The 25,511-nt window shown below is 39.4% G+C and overlaps 2 protein-coding genes across 2 annotated transcripts in view; one reads left to right on the top strand and one right to left on the bottom strand.

The window, feature by feature from the left end:
• The window catches only part of TRAPPC3L (trafficking protein particle complex subunit 3L), a 46,501-nt gene extending 38,406 nt beyond the window's left edge, over positions 1-8,095 (bottom strand). Inside the window, exons 1-3 of the mRNA XM_002714745.5 lie at positions 7,965-8,095; positions 4,945-5,042; positions 1,682-1,781 (exon numbers count right to left, since the gene is read on the bottom strand). Of these exons, the coding sequence (XP_002714791.1) occupies positions 1,682-1,781; positions 4,945-5,042; positions 7,965-8,006 (240 nt within the window). The 5' untranslated portion in view covers positions 8,007-8,095. The remainder of the gene's footprint in view (positions 1-1,681; positions 1,782-4,944; positions 5,043-7,964) is intronic.
• A 7,210-nt stretch (positions 8,096-15,305) lies between these two features.
• On the top strand, positions 15,306-23,739 carry CALHM4 (calcium homeostasis modulator family member 4). The gene is made up of 2 exons (XM_002714747.4): positions 15,306-18,038; positions 22,932-23,739. Exons 1-2 carry the CDS (start codon positions 17,481-17,483, stop codon positions 23,316-23,318), a joined length of 945 nt encoding a protein of 314 aa, XP_002714793.1. The 5' UTR covers positions 15,306-17,480; the 3' UTR covers positions 23,319-23,739.
• Positions 23,740-25,511: the final 1,772 nt, after the last annotated feature.

The raw sequence follows: 25,511 nt of genomic DNA, 5'->3' as shown, positions 1-25,511 counted from the left end.
TGTTCATACTGACTTTGTTCCCACCAGAGAAACCTAGATTCCTTTTATTTTTGTGATTAAAATGCATATGTGAATTACAAGGAGACTGGGTCTTTCTAACCAAAAGGCCCAGGGGATCCACCAGCTAGAAATTCAACAAACCTCAACCATTTCCACTTGTATATTTCAGCTATTTGCTTTCCATTTAAGCAGCCAGTGTTCTTGTAGCATTGCCTGTAGAGTTGTTTCTGGGGCCCACTTTGTGGCATAGCAGATTAAGCTATCACCTGCAACTCTGGCATCCCATTTGGGTGCCATTTGGAGTCCCTATTGCTCCACTTCCAGTCCAGCTCCGTGCTAATGCAGCAGCTGGCCCAAATGCTTGGATCCTTGCACTCCCTTGGGAGACCTGGATGAAGATCCTAACTTCTGGATTTGGCTTGGCCCAACCCTGGTCATTACAGCAATTTGGGGATGGACTCTCTCTCTCTCTCTCTCTTTCTCTCTCTCCCTGTATCTGCCTCTCTCTCTAATTCTGCCTTTCAAATAAATAAATATTTAAAAATAAAAAGAATTGCTTCAGTGAAAAATTATTTTGCTTTTTTTTTTCAAACAACTACTTCAGGATCTTATTTACATTTTGCCAATATTGAAAGGACTGTTTATTTTTTTTAACTGTTCAGTGCTATGATAAACTCATTGCCTAAGACTGGAGGACACCTGCTTCCAATTTCAACCATGCAATTCACCAGCATGAAATAACAAAAGTAATAATATCAATATTTGAAAAATCTTTCATTTGGATTGTACATTTTTTCACATGTACTATTATTCAATTTTCATCATTTTAAATTTTCTTATCTGTCTACTTCAGGGAGTTACTGTGAGAATAAAAGACATTTAAAACCACAAAGCACTACGTGAGTGGTATTAACAACCACTCATGTGAAGAGTCAGTTTGGCCATGTTTAATAATATTATGGATCAGAGAAAAGAATGCAAGTGACTTAACTGGTCAGTTGTGAGAACCTGGAGGCGACTTACCACGCTCTCCTAAATATCTCAAACTTGAACATGGTTTCTTCCACAAATTAAAAATACTATGTAAATAACCATATGCTTGCAGATTAAAGAAATGCTGGCTAAAGATCTATTTCCCATTCGTGTATCTAAGAAATCTGAGCTGGTCCTGGATGAGTTCACGTTTTCTCATGTATCAGAGCAATGAAACATCTTAGAGTGCATGCATTTACAGGAAGCTCTATTTTTCTCTCTGGAAAATGCTCCTCTGGGAATGACTACAATAACATTCTCTTATAGTGCCAAAGACTATCCCCTTCCTTGAGCTGAAAACAGCTATGTGAAGAAGTTGGTTTGGAGCATGCACATTAAAATGTTACTGTATTATAATCCCCTTCTGTTAACCTTCCCAAAATGTTTTCCCCGCTGTGAGATATATACTCCACACCCAGCATGTAGTCAGGAAAATCTATAGATGCTGAAATGCTTGGAAACATTTTTCTTTCGGTTCACAATAGCTTTATCTGTGTGCATAAATAAAATGCTTTTCAATTAGAATCCCCTCTCTCAGCATCTAATACCATACAGAGATGGAACCTGTCCAATCAGAGCAGAAAGCCACCAAACTCAGAAAGAATCAAAGATTTTTCAAACACACTGACAGAGCCAAAAATGCAATTACCTGGGCAATTATGTCTGCAATTTCTGAGTAACTGTGGCATCTTCTCACACAGGATCGAGCCAAAAAGTCTTCTACCAGCCGTGTTCCAATGCCATAACCCCTGTGGATTAAGGAGAATGTGGTCTGAAAATAATGCCTTGGTAATTAATGAAGTCTATCAATGTTTAAGAATGGCTCCATATGTTTAGCACTTGCACAAGCAGGTAACAAATTAAACCAAGTGTGACAAGTCAAATGACTTTTGACACTGAAAAAACTGCAGAAGCAGAGAAATAGAAACTGGTCCCCATACAAACAGAGGAGTGTGGCTGGAAAAGAAATTGAACTAAACCTGACACTGTAAACTAAAATTTAAAAAGACTGGTGTCCGCAGCCCAGTGTTTTTCATTGGCAATTAATTTTGTCATCATTTGCCATGGACAGAAACAGAATGAGAGTGTAGCTAACTTGTCTGCTACAGGAGGGTACTTGATGCTCATTCTTCTCTTGACACAGCTATCACAGTGGGAAGGCAGGCATTTCCAGGATGGGCTCTAAAAGGAGGGCAAGAAGGGAACAGAGAAATAGTTGTTCTGTTGCCAGTAAAAGTTTCAGCAGTTAGGTCCCTGAAGTTTCCTGGGAATAAAAAGTCAAGTTCAAAAAATGCATTTTTCATTACAGAAACACTCAAGCTATGGGACTTGAGGGGTAGAAATTTATATCATAGTAATTCTACTCCAAGAAAAGAGTTGAAGAACCTGAAGCAAATTCAGTAAGCCTTTTCCTGAGATGTGATAATACAGCTGAGTATGTGGCTAAGATGGCTAAGCCAATTCCTGGAACGAGAAAAGCCTACCAAATTTTTGCAAGGGATACAAACTGCGGTATCTCTGTCTTATAAGAATTTATAAGAATAGTTGAGAAAATAGGGTCTTACTTCAGCTTCTCAGTAGAAGCTATTAAAGAAATGCAAATGTGAGCCGGCGCCGTGGCTCAATAGGCTAATCCTCCACCTTGCGGCGCCGGCACACCGGGTTCTAGTCCCGGTTGGGGCGCCGGATTCTGTCCCGGTTGCCCCTCTTCCAGGCCAGCTCTCTGCTATGGCCAGGGAGTGCAGTGGAGGATGGCCCAGGTGCTTGGGCCCTGCACCCCATGGGAGACCAGGAAAAGCACCTGGCTCCTGGCTCCTGCCAGGATCAGCGCGGTGCGCCGGCTGCAGCGGCGGCCATTGGAGGGTGAACCAACGGCAAAGGAAGACCTTTCTCTCTCTGTCTCTCTCTCTCACTGTCCACTCTGCCTGTCAAAAAAAAAAAAAAAAAAAAAAAAAAAAAAAAAAAAGAAATGCAAATGTGAACTATTTTTTTCCTTAAGGCAAGTTGTTCCTGCAGCTTCTCAAAGTTTATTTTATTTTATTTTATTTTTGACAGGCAGAGTTAGACAGTGAGAGAGAGACAGAGAGAAAGGTCTTCCTTTTTCCGTTGGTTCACCCTCCAAATGGCTGCTACAGCCGGTGTGCTGCGCCGATCCGAAGCCAGGAGCCAGGTGCTTCCTCCTGGTCTCCCATGCGGGTACAGGGCCCAAGCACTTGGGCCATCCTCCACTGCCTTCCTGGGTCACAGCAGAGAGCTGGACTGGAAGAGGAGCAACTGGGACAGAACTGGCGCCCCGACCGGGACTAGAACCCGGGTGCCGGCGCCGCAGGCAGAGGATTAGCCAAGTGAGCTGAGGTGCTGGCCCAAAGTTTACTTTTTAATGTTTAATTAATGTTTAGCTTTTCGTTTTAGTCAAGTAGATGAGCTTCTTTATTTTCTACAGCTGTTCCAGAAAACAATGCAAATTTGGCACAGGTAAAATAAAATGAAGTAAATTCTGGAAATGCCATGTCAGATGCAGAAGTGTGACCAAGTGTAAAATAACCTTAGCAGCTTCCACAGTTACAGAAAGTTCAGGTGAGGAAGTAACTGACAAAGCCATAGGTGAATGCTTGGGCAGTTTTCTCTTTAGTGAATGCTCCTGACTGCTTAAGAAGAAATGTAAAATAAGAATTTTCCAAAAAGGTGACTAAACATCTAGAAAAGGAGGAAAACAAGTTAAAAATAAAAACAATTAAAAAAAAGATCTTTCAAGATTTCCTGCATGTTGTCTTTTTCAGTATTCAAGCTGAAAATACAATGAACCTTTCCAAAAAGCTCTAAGAAGCTTGGCTAAATTTCCCTTTCAACTTTGCCTAAGTAAATCTAACCAGTACATATTTTCCAGTTAGTCAGGATCCATAATTAAGAGGTTCAAAAACTATTGACAGATATTTTATTGTTTGACAGTAATCTGATGATCATATAATTATTTTGAGAAAATTAAAGGATTGAATTTGTGTAGGAGCAATCATTATTATCAAAGACACGGAGATGGCTTTTATTTAAAGAGGAAGAAGGGGGTGGCACTGTAGTGCAATGAGCTAAGCCTTTGCCTGCAGCGCCAGCATCCCATATAGGTGCCGGTTCGAGTCCTGGCTGCTCCACTTCCGATCCAGCTCTCTCTTATGGCCTGGAAAAGCAGTAGAAGATGGCCCAAGTTCTTGGGCCCTTGCACCCACATGTGAGACCAGGAAGAAGCTCCTGGCTTCCGGGTCAGCCCAGCTCTGGCCACTGCAACATTAGGGGAGTGAACCAGCATGCAACTCTATCTTTCAAATAAATAAATAAATGTTTTTTTTTTTAAAGGAAGGAGTGGGATTTTATATTTAATGTTTTTAAAAGGAAGCATAGTAATGGTAAAAACATTCAAATAAAAAACGCTCTGTAGGAAAAAGAAAATCTCCTTTGATCCATAATCCCCAGTCTCACTCCTGGGCAACCACCTCTGGCAGTTCTTTGCATAGCCTTCCACATGGTGTCTAAGCTTATGTAAGCATGTATTTATATTGGAATAGGTTCTGTTAGAACAAAAAGACTTTTGGAAAGAGTCAGGTTTGGTGTTCCATCATACTGTTGAAAGAACAATTTACAATTTCAGTTTTAGTTCATTCTTTGCATGTAAATGACAAAGAAATTATTTCTAACTGAAAACATTCCACATTTGGTATTCATGGGAAAGAATTTCCTCCCTATTACTTTATGCTATCAACCTAAATGGCAGCTATAAGAAATTAGTTTCAGCTTTCAGATGTGATTCACTGAAACAGAAGAGGATCTGATGAAACAGAGCCAGAGAAGTCATTAGAGGTGGAAAAATGCAAGTGACGTTAGGAAACAGCAGGCATTCTACAAGGATGAAAGACTACTTACATTTTATCTAAATATTTGTTCACATCTTCATCTTTTTCATAATCCTTACATAGTTGGGCAACCAGAGCTCCATATGTGAGGACAAAGAGATCTTTGTTCTGGGGAAAAATGGATGGTTTTATGTTATAGGCAAAGTTACACAAATATACCATTGCATTTCTTTCCTTTTCTTCTTCTTCTTCTTTTTTTTTTTTTTTTACAAAATGTGGTTGGAAGCAGTCTTAGACAACATGTGTTCATTTTCCCCATCATCTTGTTATTGCAATAATTTTCACTTTTGAGAACAGACTACACTCACATTTGGATGCATATGTAAGTATGCTGGACAGTGAGGAAGAAAAGCTGTGAAATACAGTATGTTTCTTAACATGAGAACATCTTTCTACACATTTTATATTATATTATATGCTCATATTATATAACTTGTGATATATTTTCACGAAGGAAGGATTTAAAAAAAAAACTAAGTTCTAATATAAATTCTTATTTTCCTAGGCTGGCTTTTGATATATGCTGATCATGTTTTCAGCTGGAAGGCATAATTGGATGAGTCTTCTGATGAGTCCACATGATTCCTAATGGGTCCCAGATCTAAGGAGGATCAGCCCTGCTGTAATTGCAAGATCCCCACCCCTTTTAATTAGAGGAAAAATAAGAATTTGTGCTTTTCTTATAGATCTCCAAATTTTACCCCTTTTTAGTGTGAATTATAGATGAAAACCCACACCGAAGATGATTAAGGTTGGGTTTAGCACAGATATGTTGAAATTACCCATTTCTTAAAAGTTTCTTTTACTTCTGCTAGATAATACTGTTGTAACTTGAATAAACGCTCTTGCTCCTACAGAGGAGAGAATGAGGCTCAGGAGGTTGGAGTGATTTGTCCACGGAGTCAGCAATTGTTAGAGCCAGAATGGTATCTCAGAATCCAGGCCTCCACATTGCCCTGGTATTTATTTGTGAGGTGTAGAGGAAGGCACTGTCTGGAGTAGTGGTGGGTAGGGGTAGGCAGGAAGTAGAAGAGAGGACCACCGTTGAAAAAAATTTCATTTTGTGCATATCTTGTATTTTCACAGAAGGTTAGATGTGGATTCCAGGTTAGAATTGTCTAGGTGTGTTTTAGAAAGCCTAACATGTTAGGAAAGAGAATATGTACTCATAATATGTGCTCTTTTTTTTTTTTAAATCATGGGAAGAAATGGCTCAAAAAAAAATGTACAATTTGTTTCATAGGCTTTCAAAGCTGTCCCTATGTATAGGTTTATATCATTACAGGTATGTTTCTTCATTAGGTAGAATATTTTGAATGGATAGAATTTTGAATGGATAGACTCTAAATATTATATGGCATATTTGCACACAATTTATATGGAAGAATATAAATCAAAATGTCATAAATGTATGTACATTAAATCTGTTAGTTGATGTTATATAAAGAACACGAAGTACATGAAATTCAAACATAGAAAAATGAGAGTTTGTTAATATCTTCAGCAGGAAACAGGGTGTAAGGCAAGTGATATGAGTAAACATATTGTTAAACAAAATGCTGAGTGTCACCATGTATTAATTTAAATTCCTTTCTTATTTAAATCTTCTAAGAACCTAACCATACATCATAAGAAATACCTGCAAATTATAACTGAATCATCTGCTTCACGCACAAGAAGGCACAGCAGAAAAGCACTGCTACGCATCAACCCCATGGCATGAAATAAGCACGGGTGAGGGGACAGGGGACGGAGAGAGAGAGACAGGATGGGGCGAGGAAAGAATAATAATGTGTTCCATGCCACTAGAAGTAAAACAAAATGATTTGAAAAAGAGAGAAATGAAAAAAAAATCATACCCTACTAACATGACATAGCCTCAGCACTGTGCACAATTTATAATTTAGGCCAAACTAAAATAGTGGTCTCTCTCTCTCTCTCTCTTTCTCGGGTGGGTACTAGTATATTTCAAACTATTTTACTTCCAGTTTACTTTCAAGTTCAAAGCCCATAAAAGCCCATTTTCCCATTCTGCTTCATGGCCAAGGGCTATGCCTTGAACTACATGTCTAACTGAATCTCAAATTCCTACCATAAATGCTGGGAAAGGCCAATATAAATTTATCTTTATTGTTTTCAAAACAGTAAGCAACAATCATTCTCTCATGTGAAAAATGTGGCACCCCCAATTATTTCACAAGAATTTGGATATATATGAGGATAAAAATGTTTTAACTGTTATACACATATCAAGTGATTCAGGGACAATGTGACCTAAGTATAATATTTTTCAGTATTTAAGAGCCCTACAGAAAAATAAAGCAACATCCCAGAATGCCAGAGGGGGCATCTGCAGGCATTTCCAACTGGGGTGTGCCTGTTAGTCACTACAGCTCTAAGTACCCAAGCATGAAATTACTTAATTATATCAAATGTCCATCTGCTAAATAATTAACATGACTTTAAACTTAACCATGACTTTTCATATCTGTGACTCCTCAATGACTAGAACAATAGTAAAAGATGATTAAAGAATATCCTGATCAAATCTATAAAAATTAAGTTTTAAAAATGTCTCTGCACTTGGAATGTATGAGTGCTTACCAAAATTAAAATAATAAATACTTACATTTCAAGACAAAAAATATTTTTAAAGGCAGTTTTTAATATTTAGTTGCTAGGTGATATGTCTATACAGATTTATCCATAATATGATATATATATTACATTTATTTCATGAAATATGAAATACAAAAGACTGCTTAATCTTTTCATTTTTTTCTGTAACAGACAAAAGGTTGACACTTTTCTAAACACCATTAGTCAGAAAAGCAGATCCTAAAATCAATCTGAGCTGATTTTCTGTTGCACCATGTAAGAGATAATGGTTACTAATCCTAGAGTGTCATTTATGATTTCTTCCACTAAAATTCTTTGCTCCACCTAAAAATTCTACTTATAGTACCACCTTTCTAATGAGTCAGAAATCTTCGCAATTCACACACAATAAACTCTTTATAAAGATCTTACTATTTTATGGTATTCTGGTCTTCTGCTTGCAGGGCGAGACATAATTACTTGATAGATGAAAAAGGTGATGTTCAACTTCTGTTCTTTCGCCTGTGCCTGAGAGGTATGTCGGTCTTTGTCCTGTTGTTTTGTTTTATTCCTCCTTGTGTTGAGACAAGATGCTGTTTCTGCACTGTTCTGCTTTTGCACTTGGCAGAACTGAAGAGGAAAAAAACATCGTGAACAGAAATGTCTTGTAGCCACAGAACTTGCCACCAATCAAATAACTGCTTCACTTGTGAGGAATAATTGTAATCTAGAGCCATAAAAGCTGGTAGTGTGAAGTCAGACCAGAAGTACCCAGATACTAAAAATTCTTTAGCTCAAGGGAGTTCAAGAGTGGTGTTTTGTTCTCATGCCAAGGCATTGTTGTAAAATCACAAACAGAAACATTTGCAATCCAAGATAGATCTAAATGTTAGCATTATTCAGTCTTGTATTGATTGAATTAGAGACAGAATCAGCAATCTATAGATAACAAATACTGAGTTCAAATCTGATCAACGACTTCAATGAGTATCAGATTTTCCCCAAAACATAGACCCCCCTCTCATATGATTACAACATTCAAATGTGTCTGATAAACATTTTTGTCCTTTTCATAATCATCAGTCAACAATTTTTAAAAAAGATTTATTTATTTGAAAGACAGAGTTATAGAGAGAGATAAAGACAGAAAGAAAGAGAGGGCTTCCATCTGCTGATTCATTCCTCAAATGGCTGCAATGACCAGAGCTGAGCTGATCCAAAGCCAGAAGCCAGGAGCTTCTTCTGGGTCTCCCATGTGGGTACAGGGACCCAAGGACTTGGGCCATCTTCTACTGCTTACCCAGGCCATAGCAGAGAGCTGGATCAGAAGTGGAGCAGCCGAGACTTGAACCGGCGCCCATATGGGATGCAGGCACTGCAGGCGTTGACTTTACCTACTATGCCACAGCACCAGCCCCAGCAGGCAGGGCCTTTAACCCACTGTGCTATGGTGAAGGCCCATTAGTCAGCAATTTTAAGGAGTCAGCAATTTTAAGGAGTGGTCGAATGAGTGATACTTTGTAAGAACTGCTCAAAATGGGTACTGTGCTGTTTAAAATATATGAAGATTCTGGGAGACACAGAAAGCCCTTAGCTTTCTTTTGACAATTCCTCCTGAGCTGTTAGATACTGAAGGCATTCTTATGCCGAAGTGTAGATATTTAAAGTTCAGACAAGAACTTCTTCCTTCTTGACAGCTGAAAGTTACAAAACAAAATCATTCCATACATAAAAGCACAATACTCCGTTTAGGAAAGTAGTTTCCTACTCCTTAGAGCTTGAATTAATTAGTCCTATTTGTTCTGGTAAATTCTTGTTCTAAAATGATGGACTAGTGAATACTTTGAAAAAGAGTGTGGTGTAGTTGGAAGGACCTAGTAGAATTGGGAAGGCTCACGTTAAATTGCAGTTCTACCGATTACTGGCTATGTGGCCCTGGGCAAGCCATTTTATTGTTCTGTGGTTCAATTTCCACATCTGTAAGATAGCAATAATAAACCCACCTCACAGAATAATTGTGAGTATCAAAGAGAAAATGTGTGCTATAAAACACATTATGATGCAGTACATATAAACTAATTAGGGGTGCGTATTATGGCGCAATGGGTTAAGCCACTGCTTGAGACGCCCGCATCCCATATAAGAGTGCTGGTTCCAGTACTAACTACTCTGCTTCTGATCCAGCTTCCTGGTAATGCTTTGTGGGAGGCAGCAGATAATGGCTCAAGTACTTGGGCCCCTGCCACCCACATGAGCTCCTGGCTTCAGCATGGCCCAGCTCTGGCTGGTACAGGCATTCAGCTAATGAACCAGTGGATGGAAGATTTCTTTCTCTCTCTCTCTCACTCTCCCACTACCATTCTGCTTTTCAAGTGGATGAAAGTAAACAATCATTTAAATAGAAACTACCTATTATAAATTATTTCTATAGGTGAATATGTTGAATGGAATTCTACAAAATTTAAGGCATTTCAATTATTGTCTATGTTCTGTGATTCCATGGTCTCAAGAAAATCAGTTTTGCTGAGTTGCGAAGTGTTCAGAACTTTTTAGTAGCAGATTAGAAATGACTTATGTTTACATAAACTTTACAGGTTACAACATAGTTTTGATTCCCTTTATCTCATTTTAACACAACTACAATCAGTGAAGCAGTCAGTACAGTAATCATTGCCATATCACAGGAGAGGAATCTAAGAGTGGAAAGGTGAAGAATGTGCTCAGGGTTATCTGGAGAGTAGACAACAAAGAGGGATTTGAGCTGAATTTTCTGACTCTAAGTCAAAATTCTTATCTGTTCTGCACAGACTCTAATTATGTTAGAGCAAACTATTGGTTTTTTTTTTTTTTTTACATTTATTTATTTTACTTGAAAGTCACAGTTACACAGAGAGAGGAGAGGCAGAGAGAGAGAGAGAGAGGTATTCCATCCACTGGTTCACTCCCCAGATGGCCGCAACGGCCGGAGCTGCGCCGATCCGAAACCAGGAGCCAGGAGCTTCTTCCAGGTCTCCCACATGGGGGCAGGGGCCATCTTCTATTGCTTCCCCAGGCCACAGCAGAGAGCTGGATAAGAAGTAGAGCAGCCAAGTCTCAAACTGGTGCCCCTATGGGATGCCGGCACCCCAGGCGGTGGCTTTACCTGCTGCACCCCAGCGCCGGCCCTGTAGAGCAAACTATTCTATGAACAGACTCACAAATGCTACTAAGCTGTGGTGACAGCATATTGTTGAGCCCATTTTGAGGCATAAATCCTTGGGAAAAAGAAAAGTCCTTTGTTGGGGGTGAAGGGATGCAGTACTGGAATTGATAATTTCACTGTACTCAAATGGCTGTGGTATGGTCACATTGAACCACTGAGAAAATACAGGGTATGGGTTTTATTTTCAGATTTATTTATTTATTTGAGAGGCAGAGTTACAGAAGGAGAGACAGAGAGAGAGAGTTCTTACATCTACTGGTTCACTCCTCAAATGGCCACAATGGCCAGGGGTACGACAATTTGCACCCAGGAGCCAAGAGTTTCTTTTAGGTCCCCCATGTGGGAGCAGGGGCCCAAGCTCTTGGGCCATCTTCCACCAGTTTCTCAGGCCACCAGCAGGAGCTGGATTGGAAGTGGAGCAGCTAGGATTTGAACCGGAGCCCAAATGGGATGCAGGCAGAGGCTTAGCCTACTATGCCACTGTGCCAGCCCCCAGGTGAGGTTTATGCATTCAAAAAACAGCAGTTCTTTCTCCAAACTGACACATTCCGCATTCTTGCTAAGTGAACCTCTGGCTAGGACACAGCCCACAGGGAAGGAGTCTGCCAGGAGAAACTGGGCAGAGCACAGGCAGCACAAGCACACTGCAGTAACCAGAGCTGGGGATGCTGATTTGCTGGTTTTCATAAGAGAAATCTTTCCTGTTATTACTAAGAACTCTTTGGGCTGGCTAGGACTGAATTTGGAACCAGGGTTAAAAGAAAGACACTTATTTTTATTTGGACAGGCAGAGTGGACAGTGAGAGAGAGAAAGAGAGAAAGGTCTTCCTTTTCCGTTGGTTCACCCCCTCATTGGCTGCTGCGGCCAGCGTGCTGCTGCCAGGCCCACCGCGCTGATCCAAAGCCAGGAGCCAGGTGCTTCTCCTGATCTCCCATGGGGTGCAGGGCCCAAGGACTTGGACCATCTTCCACTGCACTCCAGGGCCACAGCAGAGAGCTGGACTGGAAGAGGAGCAACCGGGACAGAATCCGGTGCCCCGACCGGGACTAGAACCCGGGGTGCCGGCGCTGCAGGCGAATCATTAGCCTATTGAGCCACAGCGCCGGCCAAGATACATTTTCTTTTAAAGATTTATTTAGTTATTTGAAAGAGTTACACAAACACACACACACACACACACACAGAGCGGTATTTGCGCCAATCTGAAGCCAGGAGCTAGGAGATTCCTCCGGGTCTCCCACGTGGGTGCAGGGGCCCAAGAACCTGCGCCATCCTCCATTGCTTTCCTAGGACATAGCTGAGAGCTGGATGGAAAGTGGAGTGGCAGGGTCTCGAACCGGCCCCCATATGGGATGTTGGCACTTCAGGCCAGGGCATTAACCTGCTGTGCCACAGCACTGGCCCCAGAAATACACATTCTTAATCTTATCAAAATCACACTGCTGTCAACTAAGCCAAGTGAAATGGGCCATTGCTCTATGTTGGTCCTTTGGGAGGGACATGGGCAGCTATATGGGGACTTGAGAAGTTGCTCACAGAGGTAGAGATCCACTGTTCCATCAGCTGTATGATCATCCACTGAGACCATCCATAAACTATCAGAGAACATACCATAACATCTGGCTGGGGACTTACAATCTTTTTACAACTTCTTTTCCTATGGAATGCCAGTTTTTGGTGCTTATTTTAACTTTATTTCTTTATATAAAAATTTCTTCACATTATCTGCTGCCTCCCACAAAGCATTATCAGGAAGCTAGATCAGAAGCAGAGTAGGTATGTTATTTGCTCTGCACTCTAAGACTCTAAGGAGAGTTTTAGTGTTCAGATGTGATTTTTCTTGTTCATATGCCAGCATTTATTCAATGGACAAGTTGGAAGGTCTCTGGTGAGGAGCAGACATTTCTCAACCACGTGTTGGATAGAAAGGCAACAGCGAGCTATCTTTAACAAGGAGAACATTTGACTATAACCTACTATGAGCTGAATATTTCTCCAGTCATGTGCTTCAACTTAGTCCCCATTGTTATGGTATCAAGAGGTGGGTCTTTTGGAAAGTGATTAAGTCATGAGAGCTCTGTCCTCAAGGATGGATTAAAATCTTATAAAAGGGCTGGAGGGAACTAGCTTAGCACTCTCTCGCGCTCTCGCTCTTGCTCTCTCTCTCCTTTCTTTTTGTTCTTTTGATCTTCTACCCTTCTACCACACGTGGCAGGCACAGCATTCATCTGCTCTTGCCCTGTGCCTTCCACCATGTGAGAACACAACAGGACACCAGCTTGGAAGCAGAGAGCAGCTCTCAATGGGCACCCATTTGACACCTTGATTATGGACTCTCCACCTTCAGAAGTCTAAGTAGTAAATTTCTGTTCTCTATAAATTACCGAATCTCATGCATTTTGTTATAGTAGTACTAATAGACTAAGGTAAAATCCAAAAGAAAATTACATAGATGTAATCATGATAGTGGTGCACAAGTTATTCACTGGTGTTGCTGATGAAATGATTAGTTCTTTCAAAAGTAAGCAATAATGAGAATTTAAAAATTTGCCATCATGAAACCCCTTACAGCAAGAATTTGATACTCTAACAGTGACTTCTAATCAGGTAGCGCTCCACTGTTTCCTGCATCGTTCCCTGAAAGAATGGTCTATAATTTCCTTCCCCACTTCCTACTTCCCATATCCTCTAATTAAATGGACCTTTCAGCATGAAATTATAAACATACAGAGGATGTGGCAATTAGTGCCAAGCTTTACTGAACCTGCTGCTATATATACTCTAGTATTTGTTTTAAGCAATAAAGCAGGATTCACACAGTGGAAATATCCTGTATCTTCCTTAACCCTTTCTTTTTCCCTCTTCAGTGATCACCACTACCAAGAATTGATAGTTATCATTCTTATGCATGTTTTAAAATGCTATGTATTGGCTGGCGCCGTGGCTCACTTGGCTAATCCTCTGCCTGTGGCACTGGAATCCCATATGGGCACCGGGTTCTAGTCCCGGTTGCTCCTCTTCCACTCTGCTGTGGCCCGGGAAGGCAGTGGAGGATGGCCCAAGTGCTTGGGCTCCTGCACCCGCACGGGAGACCAGGAGGAAGCACCTGGCTCCTGGCTTCGGATTGGCACAGTGCTCCGGCCGTAGTGGCCATTTGGGGAGTGAACCAATGGAAAAAGGAAGACCTTTCTCTCTCTCTCTCTCTCTCTCTCTAACTCTACCTGTCCAAAAACAAAAACAAAAACAAAAAACAAAACAACACTCTGAAACAGATGACTGCCAAATACCTGAAATAAAGTCATTTGAAAATTTAAAAAAATGCTATGCATGCTAAAATCTGTAAAGAATATATAATACTATTTTGTATGTTTTAGAACTTCACATAATAGTATCTTAATTATCCTGATATGATCATTGACACTTCATACATGTATTGAAAGTTCACACTGTACTCCCTAAATTTGTACAATTACTGTTAATCAAAAATTTTTAATGCTTTAAAAATATGGTAATATATAAAAATTTTAAAAAGCATCAGACTGCACATATCCTACAGCTTAAATTTTTCTCTGAAAATTTTGGTAGGATTTATTTATATCCATACCTGTCACTGAAGATCATTTATTTTCACAGATCTCTAGCAGGGACTGGAAAAATTCATCTATAAAGGGTCAGATAAATATTTTAGGCTTTGCTGCGAATGTTCTCATTTAAAAAGTTCTTCCTAAAGTTTGCTTAATTAATTCCTTATAAAGGTGTGTTAAAAATCTCTCTGTATAATAATCTCTCTGTATAGTTTGATCTGGCTTTACTTTACACATTTTTTAAAAAATGCTGTAATTTTCAGGACTTATTTATCCCAGCATATTTTATCTCAGTTATTGCTTAATCTTTTTTAAAAGATTTATTTATTTACATGGAAATCAGAGTTACAGATTGGCAGAGGCAGAGAAAGAGAAAGAGGTCTTCCTTCTGCTGGTTTACTCCCCAAATGTCTGCAACAGCTGGAGCTGTGCCAGTCTGAAGCCAGGAGCAAGGAGCTTCCTCCAGGTCTCCCACGCAGGTTGCAGGGGCCCAAGCACTTGGGCCATCTTTACTGCTTTCCCAGGCCAAAGCAGAGAGCTAGATAAAAAATGGAGCAGCCGGGACTCTAACCGGCACTATGGGATGCCAGTACTGCAGGACGTGGATTTACCTAGTACGCCACAGCACCAGACCCCGCTTTACACGTTTTAAAGCTGTGTGTACAAATATGCTGGTTGATGACTGTCACATCTCTGTAGGGGTTGTGCTCTAGACTGTAGTGGAGTGTTCCACATCCTCTCTTCAGATGTTCTTTGCCTCTAGTTGAGTCTTGCCTTCTGTTAGTACTATTGTTCTCAGTGAGCTATATTTCAATACGTTTCTTTTCCAGTTCTATGTATGGCATAATTTTGAGGAGTGTCACTTGTAAGCAACATGACTATTTTTAAAATTACTTTGCAGGTGGATTTAATTCATCTCTGCTGTGGTGGTTAAAATCATGTGCCAGATCACCTGAGTCCTAATCTTTACTCTTCCATGCACCTGTGCAGGTCCCAGAGGAATTTCCTTATTTATCTATATCTCAGTCTTCTCAAGTATAAAAACTCTGAAAAGATAATTGGTTTTTCTTCAGATTGTATAAATCTTTGACCTTTTACTGAAAACTCCAAATATAATGTGAGTAACTCTTCATAGGGTTATTGTGGGCATTAAATGAGATAAAGTTCTTACAGTGCCTAGCTAGTGGAAATCATTTAGCATTTGTTACTTAAAATGTTTTGTTGTAATTATTAATAATATTAATTACCATTAACAAAATATAATATAATTTGCAATATTATGATCCTATATTATATTGATATTGGTTAAGAATATTATTTTTTCTCTATTTTTTAATAATTTGTACATTGTATTTCTCTTATTTTGTTTAAAATTTTTATGGCTTTATTAAGATGTAATTGATATACAGTTTGATGAGTTTCGACATAACTTTAAGACCACCAACAAATATAATTAACATTTCCATCTAACTGTGTGTTCTCAAATTCTATATGTCTACTTGGCATCCATTAATTACAGGGTCAAATAATGGTCAAGTTGTTGGCATTTCCCCTATGATCTACAGCCCATACTTTGAAGCAACTCCTTACCTAACTCTCACATACCAAGCTAATATTTCCCCTACTCTAAACCAACCCAGGCCACATTGCGGGCAAATAGGGATAGACCCTATGCACCAAAGAGCATAAGATTCTTTAAACAGTGCCAAGTCTCTCACCTATCCTGCCTTGCCTTTGCCACAGATCACCAGTAAAGGCTTTCTCCTCCTCCTGCCCCTGACCAAACCTGATGCTTCGCATGTAACCCTGTGTGTTGTGTTTGCCCGATTCTCTTGGGAAATGTGATAAATTTTTCTTTCAATGGTATTGGCTTCTCTGTGTTGTTCCATTGAAATCCTATGAGTACACATCGATACAACCCCTAGAAGTTTTCTCATATCTTTTTACAATCCTTCTCTTCTTTCCTCTTTCACTGTCTAGACAAGTACTGGTTTATTTTCTGTCGGTATAGTGAATTTGTTCTAAAATTTTACATAAATAGAATCATTTTCCTGAATTCTTTCATTCAGAAGATTATTTTTTAATTCATTCATATCACTGTATATATCAATACTTTATTTCTTTTATTTTACTGGATAGTATTCCATGATATGGATATGTCATAATTTGTTGATTAATTCATCAGTTGGACATTTAGTTTGCTTCTGGTTATTATAAAATTGCTATGGATGTTCATATAAATGTTTTCATGTGGACATATGCTTTCATTTTTTGTTTGTGATAAATGATCAAGAGAAAAGTGATTGTGTTTTATGGTAGGAATATGGTTAACTTTTAGGGGAAAAAAAACATGATTTTCCAAAGTGGTTGTTTCATTTTACATTTCCACCATTAGTGTAAGAGAATTCTGTCTGCTTTGCACCCTTGCCAACATTTGGTGGTTAATCTTTATTTTTAGTGGTTACATAGCAATAATATAATAATATGTTATAATAATAAATATATTGTTTAGTAGTACCTTTGAAATAAAATGGCTATTTTTAAAGATAATTAATTAAAAGGACTTTAAAATATTATGTTTGCGCTTATCATTACTTTATGCTGCCACATCTATACTCAGGGTTCACTTTACCTAAGCTGCTGCTTCTCTTTTGGGAAATACTTTTGGGATCTTCTGAAAGAACCCATAGATTATGGACATTCAAAACACTGTTAAATAGAAATGGCTCTAATATCTGATGATTTCCATTATTCTCTATATTGTAGAGAATACAAGGGCAAGAATGTCTCTTCTGTTTTTAATGCTCTAATTGTTGATGCTTAGTATTTTGTGTCATACAAAGCAGTATCCAGAAAGATGTATGCAGTTTGCTTTGTAAGCAAGAAGTCCTCTTTTTATTGGGAAGAAACACTGAAGAAGACTCCCCTGTCACTTATATCAGATGAATCTCTCAATTTCTTGTAGCTGTAATATGGATACATTTATTAGTTCAGGATTCACAAAGTACACAAGGAAAGATGCTGGAATCCTTTAAACATATAAGGATGTTGGGTCACTTGACACAACCAGTTTGACCAGTAAGATCCCATAAAATGGTTATAGCAGGCGGAGTGTATGATCAGAAAGGGCCACAAGCTGATCTGTGCCAGAGCTTGCTACAATGAGCCCAACTCTGAACGATATTGTATCTTCTCTACAGAGAAGTGGGACATTTATCAATTCTTTAATTGTGGCTTTGACGATTGGTGGGCAACAATTGTTCTCCTCTTACACGTTCAGATGCCCCTGTCAGGTTGGGAAGAATTTCTATTATGGTTCAGCTTTCCTTGTCTTTCCTGCCTTGATCCTTCTGATTGCTGGCTATGCTCTGAGAAGCCAAATGTGGACGATTACTACTGAATATTGCTGCAGCTGTGCCTCTTCACAACGGACAGTCACCCCCCTGGAGCGCAAGCTGGCCTGCCTTAGGTTCTTCAGCATCACTGGGAGGGCACTTATTGCTCCATTAACGTGGCTGGCAGTGACCCTGCTGAGAGGTACCTACTATGAATGTGCAGCAAGTGAGTTTGCATCTGTGGACCAGTACCCAGTGTTTAATAATGTCACTGCCGGCAAACGAGAAGAGATGCTAGCTGGGTTTCCATGCTGCAAATCAGCTCCTTCTGATGTGACCCAAGTAAGAGATGAAGTAGTTCTTCTGCATAGATACCAATCACAGGTAAGTTTCTGATATTTTTTCCTGGTATGCTATCCCATACTAAGTACAGTCACTAGAAACATTTGTGCTGCTTCATATTGTCTGATTATAGAACATCGACTAGATACCATTCTTCCAAATGAGTTTTAGTGGGTGGCAGGAGTTAGGATATTGGGTTTGGGAGTCAAAAGACCAGGGTTTGAGTCTTGTTTTGCCACTTAGTAGCCTGCAAAACCTTGAGTAAGTTATGTAGCTTATCCATGTTTCACTTTTGTCAGCAATAAAATGGGATATTAATAGTACCTATCTCAAAAGTTTACTGTGAGAAATAAATGGGCTAATATATCTAAAGCGCTCAGTACTTGGTCTAGAATCTCTATTTGAAAAATTAATTGTACTTAATAATTATTAATATAAGTATTACTATATTACTAAGTCACATATTGTTACAAATGTACGTATGCATTCTTATGTACAAAATTCTATAAATTTATATAAAATTATATGAATTTAATTATGACTAAAAAAAAAACACCCCAAAGGTGATCCTGAGCAGGTTTGTGTCAGAATGTGGTGTGGTATGGGGGAAATCTTGAATCTACCATGCTTACAGGTTAAATTTTGGCAGTGAAATTGTGTGTGTTTTCAGTAGGGTCAGAGCCATTGGCTTTCATCACCTTCTCCAAAAGATTTGAGGGAAAACATTTTCAAACCACTGCAATACAGTAAAAGCACATCATTTTTAAAAAGTACTTACTGCAGTGGCTGATGCCATGGCGCACTAGGTTAATCCTCTGCCTGCGGCGCCAACATCCCATATGGGCCAGTTCTAGTCCTGGTTGCTCCTCTTCCAGTCCAGCTCTCTGCTGTGGCCCGGGAGTGCAGTGGAGGATGGCCCAAGTCCTTGGGCCCTGCACCTGCATGGGAGACCAGGAGGAAGCACCTGGCTCCTGGCTTCAGATTGGCGCAGTTCTGGCCATTTGGGGAGTGAACTAACGGAAGGAAGACCTTGCTCTCTGTCTCTCTCTCACTGTCTATAACTCTATCTGTCAAAAAAAAAAAAAAAAAGCACTAAAATCTGGAGTCCACTCTACCTAATCCCTTCTTCCAGACTTTAAAAAAAAGTACTTACTGCAAAGACATAAAGACATAGATAATTTTTGACGTGTAGCCTTTAGTTATTAAAATTTAGATATCTGGTTGAAAAATTACTATCAGGACATAATATTGAAGGATGACACTATGGCCCAATTTAATACATGTTTAAAATCTCTTTGGATATGGTTTACTCAATCTTTAAATACCATCTATAAAGCTCAGGCAGAGGATCCATGTGAAGATATTAGAAAATTCAAAAATGTCAACAGAATATTATAACTTTCAAATATGTTCTTTATAATGAAAACCTAATATGTAATATAAAATTATATGATTTTCTTTAGGACAAAATAAAATCTTAGTAAATTCTTACAAGGCTTATATGAAAAGACAGTTTTATAGTTCTGAGTACAATCACCACTAGATTTCTTGGTTTTGTGACTATATATACAGAGTTCTTTATCATTTATTATATAAATAGTCACATCTTAACTAACTCTCATAATACTGACAGATATTATTAACTTCATTTTACAGAAGAGTAAATACAAACTCAGAGTTTATTTAACTTGTATAAGTTCACAGAATATGTAGCTGATCAAGATAGTTAAAGATCATTCCATGCTACCAGGCTGCCTTCTGCAACTATCTGGAACCTCAGTTTCATCTGAAGAATATACATTGTTTTCCAGTTGAGTTTTTCTGGGTTAACCACAAGCTCTATGAGGTTCACTTCTCTTCATTGCCCATGATCTATTTTAAAATACCTTCCTGACAGTAGTTTTACCCCAACTTCAATCTACCTTTTACACACATGGCAGAAGCATTTTTCGATGCCATTTTGATGATGAGATCTCCTCCCCTCCTATACAACCCTTCCATGATTTCCTACCAACCTAAGCAAAACTGAAATTCCTTGGAATGACATACTAGGTCCTTCGATACCTAGCTTGACCACTTTTCCACCTGACTTCTATGATCATGATTCCAAGTTTCTAGAAGTTCTTCCAATTTTTTTTCATGCTCTTATCTATCTTCTTCCTTTATTAGAATGCTCTTCAATATCTTGCATCTGGTGAAAGTTTTTTTTAAATATTTATTTATTTATTTGAAAGGCAGAGCTACACAGAGAGAGAAGGAGAGGCATAGAGAGAGAGGTCCTCCATCTGCTGGTTAACTCTCCAGTTGGCTGCAATGGTTGGAGCTGCACCGATCTGAAGCCAGGAGCCAGGAGCCAGGAGCTTCTTCTGGGTCTCCCAGATGGGTGCAGGGGCTCAACGACTTGGCTTGTCTTCTACTGCTTTCCCAGGCCATAGCACAGAGGTGGATCAGAAGTGGAGCAGCTGGGACTAGAACCAGTGCCCATATCGGATGCCGGCACTGCAGGCGGCATCTTTACCTGCTGTACCACAGCGCTGGCTTTTAAAGTTTTTAATAATATGAGTATCATTCTCATTCAGAAATATTCCCTGATACTTTCTCTCTAATGAGTTCATTTCTCTTTTATTATGCTTCCTCAGATACTGTATTTCCCTATATCAAAAACTATCATGTTGAGGCCGGCGCCGTGGCTCAATAGGCTAATCCTCCACCTTGCGGCGTCGGCACACCGGGTTCTAGTCCCAGTCGGGGCGCCGGATTCTGTCCCGGTTGCCACTCTTCCAGGCCAGCTCTCTGCTGTGGCCCGGGAGTGCAGTGGAGGATGGCCCAAGTCCTTGGGCCCTGCACCCCATGGGAGACCAGGAGAAGCATCTGGCTCCTGCCTTCGGATCAGCGTGATGTGCCAGCCGCAGCACGCTGGCCGCGGCAGCCATTGGAGGGTGAACCAATGGCAAAAGGAAGACCTTTCTCTCTGTCTCTCTCTCACTGTCCACTCTGCCTGTCAAAAAAAAACAAAAACAAAAACAAAAAAACCTATCATGTTGTACCACATTTCTTAGCTAATGTTCTTTTACTTCCATTTTCAGGCCTACAGATGATGGTAAAAACCAATTCCTATCTGAGTCCACATTACTATGCACCATGTACTACCCATGGTGAGAGATCAACCTGAAACTCAATAAATAATATTTGATGGACATCTAAGATAGCCTTTGTTCTGCTGCGTTGGCCTCTATTAAGCTAAAATTATAATAAACATCATTTTGCATGTTTTAGTGTCCACAGAGCACAACTGTCTCACTACACACTGATAACACCAGGCTTGTTGGTGAATCACAAGATGCAGAAGAGGCATATACTACCCAAACAGGCTACACGCTGTTGGCTTTCCTAAATGTGTGTGACTTGCCTCTCATTTTATGTAACATCTGCTGAAAATGGAAGAAATAATAATTAAAACAAAAAATGGATTCTAAGAATAGGAAAGCCATTTACATCAGTTTTTTTAAAGGTTTATTTATTTGAAAGGCAGGGTTGCAGGGAGAGAGAGAGAGAGAGAGAGAGAGAGAGAGAGAGAGAAGGTCTTCCATCTGCTGCTTCACTCCCCAAATGGCCACAATGGCTGGAGCTGTGCTGATCCGAAGCCAGGAGCCAGGAGCCAGGAGCCAGAAGCTTCTTCTGGGTCTCCCACTCTGGTGCAGTGGCCCAAGGACTTGGGCCATCCTCTGCTGCTTTCCGAGGCCATAGCAGAGAGCGGCATCGGAAGAGGAGCAGCCGGGTCTCGAACCGGCACCCATATGGGATGCCAGCATTGCAGGCAGCAGCTTTAGCAGTTATGCACAATGCTGGCCCCTTACATCAGTTTCAAAAGGCATACATTGGGGCTGGTGCTGAGCTGTAGTGGGTAAAGCTGCCGCCTGCAGTGTTGGCATCTCATGTGGGTGCCAGTTCTAGTCCCAGCTGCTTCACTTTTGATCCAGCTCTCTGCTATGGCCAGGGAAAGCAGTAGAAAATGGCCCAAGTCCTTGAGTCCCTGCACCCACGTGGGAGACCCAGATGAAGCTCCTGGCTCCTGGCTTCAGACTGGCGCAGCTCCGGTTGTTGCCACCAATTGGGGAGTGAATTAGGGGATGGAAGACCTCTCTCTCTATCTCTCCTCTCTGTGTAACTCTGACTTTCAAATAAATAAATCTTCTGTAAAAAATAAAAGGCATACACTAAATAGTCTTAAATAAAAACTATTTCATTTTCCTTTCAAAGGAAAATGAACTTCAAAACTGGCCAGCAAATGACTGTTTGAGGAGAAAGTAAATGAAAAGGAAAACGAGATACTACGTGACACACCGACTATATCATCAGTACTACATTTAGAGACATGGGTCTACTCACTGACTTTCTTCATTGGTTGCAAGATAATAGGAAAGAGCAACTCAGGAAAAAATCCCAATGAATATTTACTGGTACATCATTGAAGATACCATAGGAGGCTACCATTATTATCCATCATATCATCATTTCTTCCACCATCATTATCAAATATTTGTTAAACCTCCAAAGAATGCATGGACCTGTACCTGATAGCTGAGAGTACCATAGAGTCATAAGCGAAGAAAATCATTTATATATCTTATGCAAGGTTAATTGGTGGGTTACAGCATCTGTCATTCAAGAACAATACTTAGATCCATTCCAATGTAACTGGCCAAATTTCTTTGTGATCCAAAGACCAAGTTGAAATATCTGAGCCTATACCTTCCAGTAGACCTGTTTTTACAACAGTGATCAGAATTTTACTAATATATTAAGATATGGACAAAGAAATTTGTTATCCACATTTTAGGTCTTAGTTTTGTTGGAACTTCTCCAAATATGGGTGTTTCTCAAATATTTGATATATTGATGCTTTCTGTTTTTCTTTCTAATCGTTATGTGAAGATGCTCGGCTGGATTTTGATCACCTTGACATTCATCGCTGTCCTTATCTCTCGCTGTTTGATGAGGTGCTGCTCACCCCTCACCTCTCTGCAGCATTGCTACTGGACGAACCACCTCCAAAATGAGAGAGAGCTCTTTGAAGAAGCTGCAAAGCAGCACTCCCGGCTCCTCATCTCGCAGCGCATAGAGAAACTATTTGGCTTTGCTCCTGGGAGTGAAGATGTCAAACATGTCCGCATTCCTTCATGTCAGGACTGGAGAGAGATTTCAGCACCCAGTTTTCTAGGCATGGGTGATGACTTGCAAGGCCACTATAGCATCCTTGGAGACAGGGTGGTTGAGGAAAATGACGAAGACCGGTCAGGGGGTATTGAATTAAAGCCTTGATTATAAAGCACATCTCACAATTCAGGTTGCTTAACATATTTGATTTTACAATGATGAAGTTTCAATGTAATCTCTTCATCTTTTCTCCTTCTTTGATATTTGTTACATAGCTCCATCCAAAATCAATTTATCTGAAAATTGTCCCAATCTCTCCCTCTGAAATTTCACTGATTGTCTGGTAATGACTACAATATCATATTGGCCTAAGAAAAAACAACTGAGAATTTGAAGTCTTATTGACATCTGTATCTTGGTTCTTTTACTTAGTAGATATGTTAAAATTAATATTTCTGGGTGCCATTTTGTCATCTGTACATAGTAGCTACCTCTTAGAGCTGTTGTGAGGATTAATGTGAAAATACAAACTAAGTGTTCAGCCCAGTGCCTTTCATAAGTTCTATTAAAATCACTTTATCTCTTCCTCTTTGTGTTCGGTGTCTTCTATCATTTTTTTTCCTACTTGTAATTCTGATTATCTCTATTTGTACCTCCGCGTAATATCCAAGAACATTTAAGTTTGTTTCTTTTGGAAGAAAAAAAAAAGCACTGAATTTGATTCTGAGTTTTCTCTAAAGACATTTATCTCAATTCCATTTTTAAAAGATTGTTAATGAACTGATCTTTTTTCAAATGAGCAAGGAAAGCTATTCCAGTTTGTACACTAAATCTATACTCAGTATTAATGTGGTATTACAGAAGGGCATTAAAGACAAAACAGAAGTGTGTTGTTGAAGGCAACCAAAATCATAGTTTCAGTCTGGTATAAATGAACTCTGTGATCATGGAAGGGCACATCCACTTGGTTCTATAAGTTCTCCTCCAGCTCTAAAATTTCATGGCTCTATTTATCTGAGAATTTTAGAAATTCCTTTCTGCAAGGAAACAGTAGTTAAATGAACACCTTACATCATGCTCAGAATTAGTTTATTAGTTTTCAGGAACTATACCACAGTAAAGATGCCTCAATAAGATTTCAATTTATAGCAAAATCAAAGAACATGCAAAGCTTTGTAGTACATAATCAAGAAGAAGATTAATAGTTCTTTATACCTGGACACTAGGTGACTTTGTTTCTATTAGTTTCTGAAACCCTTTTTATATCACATTCTTTCAAACTGACATATACAGGTTATGTTTGGAGCCAACTGAACATGATCTTCCACTGTAGCTTTCTGGCCAAGGATTTTAAGTATTCCTTGGCTCTTCTACATGTTTTCAAAGTATTTTATAGCACCCATGTGAACATTTAAAGGATAGTACACATCCTTGTGATGTGTGTTATACAGTGTATATTACACATTTCACATCAAATACATTGAATTTATTTTTTGTCTATTCTTTTATTACACAGGAAGTTAGACAAAACTTTTCCATTTAGAACATGTCATTTCCTCCCCTTTATGTTTAATGGATTTATGTAATTATATAACATATAATTAAAATCAATTATGTGCTGATACTATCTTATATTTTGCTACCAAATGCTTTTGGCTACCACATCAAATTCTGTGGCTTGGCAAATAGAGACTTGCATATTTCTTGAGTTTAATTTTGTCAGTTCCTTCATTTCCCCTCTACAATCTAAGTTGCCTCTTTCCCAAGGGAGAAAGAAAAACCCAAGGTCAAGATGCATTCCTTTTTATTTACAGAATCACTTATATTCTGTCATCCTCCTTTTCTGTTCTCAGTCTTGACTCTCATTAACAAACACCCATAATATGTGATTGTAATAAAAACTAACAATATGATTTTACTATGTGTTTTCATTCTCTGGTTTGTAGCACAGAAGGAAATCACATTGACTGACCCTTCAGTTTGAAGTGGCATAGCCAACCCAAGACCTTTTGAATGCAGGACTAGGTGGCTACTTGCCACCTAGAAAATATAATATATAGAGATAAAACTTTAGTTTATAAATAAAGTCTACCAAAATGTAGTACTGGTCAACAAAGGACAGATCTTGGAAGGCAGAGGAGAGTAGACAGCTCTGCACCTGGTTTTTTGTGCTGAGGGGTTGTGCATCCATAAATATGACCATTCTATTGAAAAGTAATGGATGGTATCTCCAGGGAAGCAAAATATATTACCTCTGACCTGAATTATTTTCCCATACTAACCACCAAAGACAATTTTTAATCTCAGTAAAACAGGTTTTAAGAAAATAGTCTGGCGCCACGGCTCACTAGGCTAATC

This window comes from Oryctolagus cuniculus, chromosome 5, assembly GCF_964237555.1.
Source record: "Oryctolagus cuniculus chromosome 5, mOryCun1.1, whole genome shotgun sequence".
In the NCBI taxonomy this organism is placed as follows: domain Eukaryota; kingdom Metazoa; phylum Chordata; class Mammalia; order Lagomorpha; family Leporidae; genus Oryctolagus; species Oryctolagus cuniculus.
The sequence above is the reverse complement of the archived record's forward strand: the minus strand, read 5'-3'. Positions and strand labels throughout refer to the sequence as shown.